The sequence below is a fragment of the Austrofundulus limnaeus genome, unplaced genomic scaffold (assembly GCF_001266775.1).
Source record: "Austrofundulus limnaeus strain Quisiro unplaced genomic scaffold, Austrofundulus_limnaeus-1.0 Scaffold73, whole genome shotgun sequence".
NCBI lineage: Eukaryota > Metazoa > Chordata > Actinopteri > Cyprinodontiformes > Rivulidae > Austrofundulus > Austrofundulus limnaeus.
In genome coordinates this window covers 516,943-522,688 of record NW_013952475.1, presented here as the reverse complement: position 1 = coordinate 522,688, position 5,746 = coordinate 516,943, and the positions used below count along the sequence as shown (strand labels likewise).

The 5,746-nt window shown below is 43.2% G+C and overlaps 1 protein-coding gene across 2 annotated transcripts in view; it reads right to left on the bottom strand.

The window, feature by feature from the left end:
• Window positions 1-6: 6 nt before the first annotated feature.
• LOC106519207 (WD repeat-containing protein 47) overlaps window positions 7-5,746 on the bottom strand; it is a 12,136-nt gene continuing 6,396 nt past the window's right edge. For both annotated transcript variants that reach the window (XM_014010769.1, XM_014010770.1), the window contains exons 9-17: window positions 5,322-5,494; window positions 4,994-5,239; window positions 4,674-4,749; window positions 4,374-4,531; window positions 4,019-4,188; window positions 1,074-1,244; window positions 781-912; window positions 452-670; window positions 7-313 (exon numbers count right to left, since the gene is read on the bottom strand). In XM_014010769.1, coding sequence (XP_013866223.1) covers window positions 171-313; window positions 452-670; window positions 781-912; window positions 1,074-1,244; window positions 4,019-4,188; window positions 4,374-4,531; window positions 4,674-4,749; window positions 4,994-5,239; window positions 5,322-5,494 — 1,488 coding nt within the window. In that variant the 3' untranslated portion in view covers window positions 7-170. The remainder of the gene's footprint in view (window positions 314-451; window positions 671-780; window positions 913-1,073; window positions 1,245-4,018; window positions 4,189-4,373; window positions 4,532-4,673; window positions 4,750-4,993; window positions 5,240-5,321; window positions 5,495-5,746) is intronic.

The following is a 5,746-nucleotide window of genomic DNA, read 5'->3' as shown; positions in this document are numbered from 1 at the left end:
CACACACACACACACACACACACACACACACACACACACACACACACACGTTCCAGGGGCAGCTTGTGATCCTACGCTGTGTTGAAGGTGGCACTGTGCTCTGGTGCTCACTGCCGCTCTTGCTAGTTGCCTTTTTTTATTTATTTATTTATTTATTTTCTTGTCGACCTTCAGGGGCTCGCAGCCCAGAGGACGACAGTTCGGTCGGCCGACGAGGAGACGAAGGTTTGGTCGTGTGGGTGCCACCTGCACTGGATCACCTTGTCCCAGTGCTCCCCCGCCAGTGTCTGAGGGAGGGGCTTCGTCAGGTCACCTGAGGTCAACGTAAAGCAAAACGTGAGCCAGTAAAATGTGCAGGTAAATATCAAAAAGCGGAGAGCGGGACTTGAAAGCATCGTTTAACTTTAACGGAAGGCAAAAACAAACTTTCTAAACGCAGGGTTTTTTGTACCTTGAAGGTCGCTGATGATGATTTTGTTGTCGTAGGAGCCRGTGAGGAGATGATGGGCTCCGGGAGAGAAGCGCACGGAGCGGATGTCGCTGCTGTGGGGGCGACACGTCTGGACGATGCGTCCTCCTCTGATGTCATACAACATGCAGGTGCTGTCCTCCTGTCCGGTGGCCAGCAGGCGGCCGCTGGGGTCCACAGCCACCGACGCAACCGCACTTCCTGTGCAGGACAAGGAAGCGCTATCTGAATACCACCGAGGATGCAGATTTTGCAGCTCCAACTTCACCCTGCTGTTGCTCATCGCTGCCGTCAGCTGTGATTCGACTCACCAGACCCGTGGAGAGTCGTGCCCACCACCCGGACACAGCTGGGCACCCGCAGGTCCCAGAAGCGGACCGTTTTGTCCTGTGAGCCCGAGGCAATCATCCAGCCTCCCCAYGTGTACAGAGTCAGGATGTGACCTGTTCAAACACAACACCTATAATGTACCTCGCTATAACAGCTATGTAATGCAGTTTAAAGATTTTTTTTTAACTAATAGAGTTTGTAAAACAAAACAATACAAAATTTTCTTATAGCAGCTTTTTATTTACCCTCCACACACTTAAAAAAGCCAACATACCTGTGTGTCCACTCAGGGCGTGAAGGCCTTGTCCCCTCTGACAGTCGGTGGTGTATATGTTGCAGTCTCCTGCTCCGGCGCTGATCAGGATGGATCCTCCGCTCTCCGGGCCCTCCATGAAGGCCAGGTCCCTGATGGTGCCATCGTGCATGCTRAACTCTAGGTCTGGGCCTGAATGAGAGACGTGTGGGATTTAATACAGACAACAAAGTGTGGTAACATTTTTTTTTGTTTAAGCTGGCGAGTTTATGTTGGAATCCCTGTTTTTACTTGTATGTTTCTTCATGTTTTCTGTAGCTTTAGGAGTTTGTGTTTATCGTCCCTTGCGTCACGTCACTTTAGTTTAGTTTCCCTCCCTGTCTGTGTTGTTTCTAACTCCTTAGAGTTCCCAGTGTCATTTCTCTTTTCTCTCTGAGTATTTTTCCRGTCAATCAGCCGCTCTCACCTGTAGCTACTCCTCAATCAGCTCAGCTGCCTTCCCTATCAGCCTAGTTCAAATATAACCAGTCTCTACCTTCACATCAGCAGATCATTGTATTGTTTGGTTTTGACAGTCTTGTTTGGCTCCTCGACGTTGCTTTACTTTCTAGACGCCCACCTTTGTTCTAAGTTTTGCTGCCCTGTCATCTTTTTGATTTGCTTTTCATTTATTAAAGTTATTTTTTGTTAAACATGATGATCAAAAAAATTAGCCTTTCTGAAGCGCGGAAGCTTGTTTTGAAAAAAAACATTTAATTACTGGAATCTTTTCAAAACAGTCCTCTTTGGCGCCATCTTGTGGCCAGAAGTATAAAGAGCAACTTGAAACAACAAAACGAATCGCTTCATCATGACGGAGTTGCCAGCTGTTTAACATCAAGACTTTTTTTTCTTAATATTGAAAACATTACAACCATAAATATCTAAATCACCTCATGGTCACATAAAGAATCCCATGAGACATTTCTGCCTGATGTCAGGTCGTGGTGCTGCTTTGAACGTGTATTTTTTTGCGAGTGAAAGAAAAAGGTTAAAGTTGTTTGATGAATAAACTTTAAAAGTATGCCATGATGCTCCTTTGTTTGCAACTTCTTAATATTTGTAAAATTAAAAGATTATTTAAAAAAGCTAATTCATAACACAGATGAAGCTTGCGTTGCCAGTTCTCTGCCTCCATGACTTTACGCAATCGACCAGTKTGTTTAGCGTAAGATCATATACAGCGGGTAAAATAAGTATTGAACATGTCACCATTTTTCTCAGTAAATAAATATCTAGAGGTGCTAATGACATGAAATTTTCACCAGATGTCGGTAACAACCCAAGTGATCCATACATACAAAGAAATCAAACCATAAATGTCCAGAAATGAAGTTATTTGTAATAATGTGGAATGRCACAGGGAAAAAGTATTGAACACATGAAGAAAGGGAGGTGTAAAAAGGCCTGGAAAGCCAAGACACCAGCTGAACTCTCTCAGTAATTAGAAAGCAAGCCTGCCCCTTGTCAGTGCAAGTTAATATCAGCTGGTTCAGTCCCAAATGATGGCCAGGTATCACACAAGAACCATCTGATGATGGGTAAAAGTAAAGAGCTCTCTCAAGACCTTCACAACCTTATTGTTGCAAAGCATAATGATGGCATCGGTTACAGAAGAATGTCTAAACTTCTGAAGGTTCCAGTGAGCACTGTTGGGGCCATAATTCAGAAGTGGAAAGAACATTATTTCACCATAAACCGACCACGACCAGGTGCTCCTCGCAAGATTTCTGACAGAGGAGTGAAAAGATTATCAGAAGAGTTGTCCAAGAGCCAAGGACCACTTGTGGAGAGCTTCAGAAAGACCTGGAATTAGCAGGTACGTTTGTTTCAAAGAAAACAATAAGTAATGCACTGAACCACCATGGCCTGTATGCACACTCACCATGCAAGACTCCACTGCTGAAGAAACAGCATGTTGAAGCTCCTTTAAAGTTTGCTGCACAACATTTAGACAAGCCTGTGTAATACTGGGAGAATATAGTCTGGTCAGATGAGACCAACATTGAACTGTTTGGATGYCAGAATACACATCATGTTTGGAGGTCAAATGGCACTGCACATCAGCCCAAAAACACCAKACCAACAGTGAAGTTTGGAGGTGGGAACATCATGGTGTGGGGCTGTTTTTYAGCATATGGTACTGGCAAACTTCAAATAATTGAAGGAAGGATGAGTGGAAAAATGTACAGAGACATTCTTGATAAAAATCTGCTTCCATCTACCAGGATGATGAAGATGAAACATGGCTGGACATTTCAGCAAGACAATGAGCCCAAACACAAAGCCAAGGAAACTCTCAGTTGGTTTCAGAGAAAGAAACTAAAGCTGCTGGAATGGCCCAGCCAATCACCTGACCTGAATCCAACAGAAAATCTATGGAAAGAACTAAAGATCAGAGTTCATAGAAGAGGTCCACGAAACCTTCAAGATTTGAAGACTGTTTGTGTGGAAGAATGGGCCAAAATCACACCTGAGTAATGCATGCGACTAGTTTCTCCATACAGGAGGCGTCTTGAAGCTGTCATTGACAACAAAGGCTTTTGTACAAAGTATTAGATAAATTTCAGTAAGTGTGTTCAATACTTTTTCCCTGTGCCATTCCACATTATTACAAATAACTTCATTTCTGGACATTTATGGTTTGATTTCTTTGTATGTATGGATCACTTGGGTTGTTACCGACAACTGGTGAAAATTTCATGTCATTAGCACCTCTAGTAATATATTTACTGAGAAAAATGGTGACGTGTTCAATACTTATTTTACCCACTGTAGTTTCTTATGTACATATAGTGTTTTTCTGTTTATTGTTTTCTATTTTATTATTTTAAATTGCTGCAATTTTACTTCAGCAAGAAAAGTCCTACATCAAGCGAGAGAATAAATCAAAGGCGTTAACAATGAAAGCCCTCTGAAATCAGCACCTGTGGCATTGCAGGTGTCTGCATTGAAAGGCAACACCTTGACGTATTTATCGTTGGAGCCAGTAGCCAACAGCTGTCCACAGTGGCTCCACGCCACACAGTAAATCGAACCCTTGTGATGTTTGTTCCGTCTGAAACGCACCGCCGGCTGCTTGACAGCGCCAGAACCACTAAAGGAGCCAAGCAAAGACAGAGACAGATGGATCACTGCTGGATGTGACTTCCTCCCTAAAACAGCATGTTTAAAAAGAAAAAATGAACAAAGCTGCTCACATATTTTGAACAAAAACTACTGATAAGAATATTATCAATACTTTTGCTTCCTCTGCAATAAAAGACCTCGTGGCAGACCTACCTGGAGCTAAGGGTTTCTGGGTAGGAACAAACTCTCAGTGTTTTGGAGTTGGAGCCGACAGCATACAGAGCTCCAGAGGGATGAAAAGCCACCGCACGCACCGCCTGTGTGTCCTCCAGCTGATTCACCCTCACAAACTGTGCTTTGGACTTTCCTGACTGAACAAAACCAGAAAAAATACCTACTCTACGATGCGCCACAAAACATTCAAATTTGCTTTAGTATTTAACATAAACTATAAAGTATGGATTTAATTCTCTGGACAATCATAGAAGTTATGTAAAACACAATTTGCCTTACCTCGTGCGTGTTTCGTGCTGTAGAAGAACCACAATCATCTTGAACTGTGGTAGCAGAGGTTCGGAGTTTTTCAGCACTGACAGTGATCATTCACAAACAAACAAACAAACAAAAAACCTCTGTTTAACCGTGCATAGCCTATTTGCAATCTCAGAAACTTCAAAAAATGAATATCTATGAAAAAGGATGTGCATTTCATTAGCAGTAAAGCTAAACAATCAATTTTACTAAAACAACTAATGAGTTTTAAAATGGCATATTTAGACAAATCATTTTAGTGGATTTATCTGTGAGAACTGATGTCAGACACCCCATCTCACCTTCGACTTTTAGAAACTGCTGGCTCGYTGGCTGAAGACACGCTGTGGTTCCCGGAGCTGCAGCTCACCTCACCTGCTTTATCCCTCAGTGGTCCCTTTTCAGGGTCGAGGAGGTCATTACTGGTCCTGGAGTTTGAAGCGCTGCTGTCAGCGGTTTGTCCGTTCCATTGCTGGCCCAGATGGGACATCACTTCATCTCCTTTGGGATCAATGCCGACGTTCATCTCCTCCAACTTCTGAATGGATCTAAATAAATAAATAAATAAATAAATAAATCTCCTGTAGCATGGATGGGGTGATTCAGGTTCTTTAAGTGCGACTCCCTCACCTGCTGAGGAACGTCTCGGTGAGGTTGTGTTGGGCTCCATCCTGCGGCTTGACGCCTCCCTCCAGCAGCATCTGCTGATAAAGCTGCTTCTGCTGCTGCTTTTGCTCCAAATGCTGCTGCACGCGGAGGCGCTGCCTGTAATACTCCTGGATGTGCTCCGTGGAGTCACGGCGCTGAACACACAAACACAAACCAACTCTGAGCCACAATAACATAAACAATCATGGAATCATGTACCTTAGCAGGCCCAGTATGGAGCTACAAATTGGGGTCATACGGTTTGTTCAAGAAAAATTGAAACTGAAAAAAGGAAATTTGAAACTGGGAAAAAATTGAAACTGAAAAACAATATATTAGAATCTGGAAAAGTTTTGAACATCTTGTCTTTTCAGTTTTGTAGTGTCACGCCCATTTCACCTCACCTC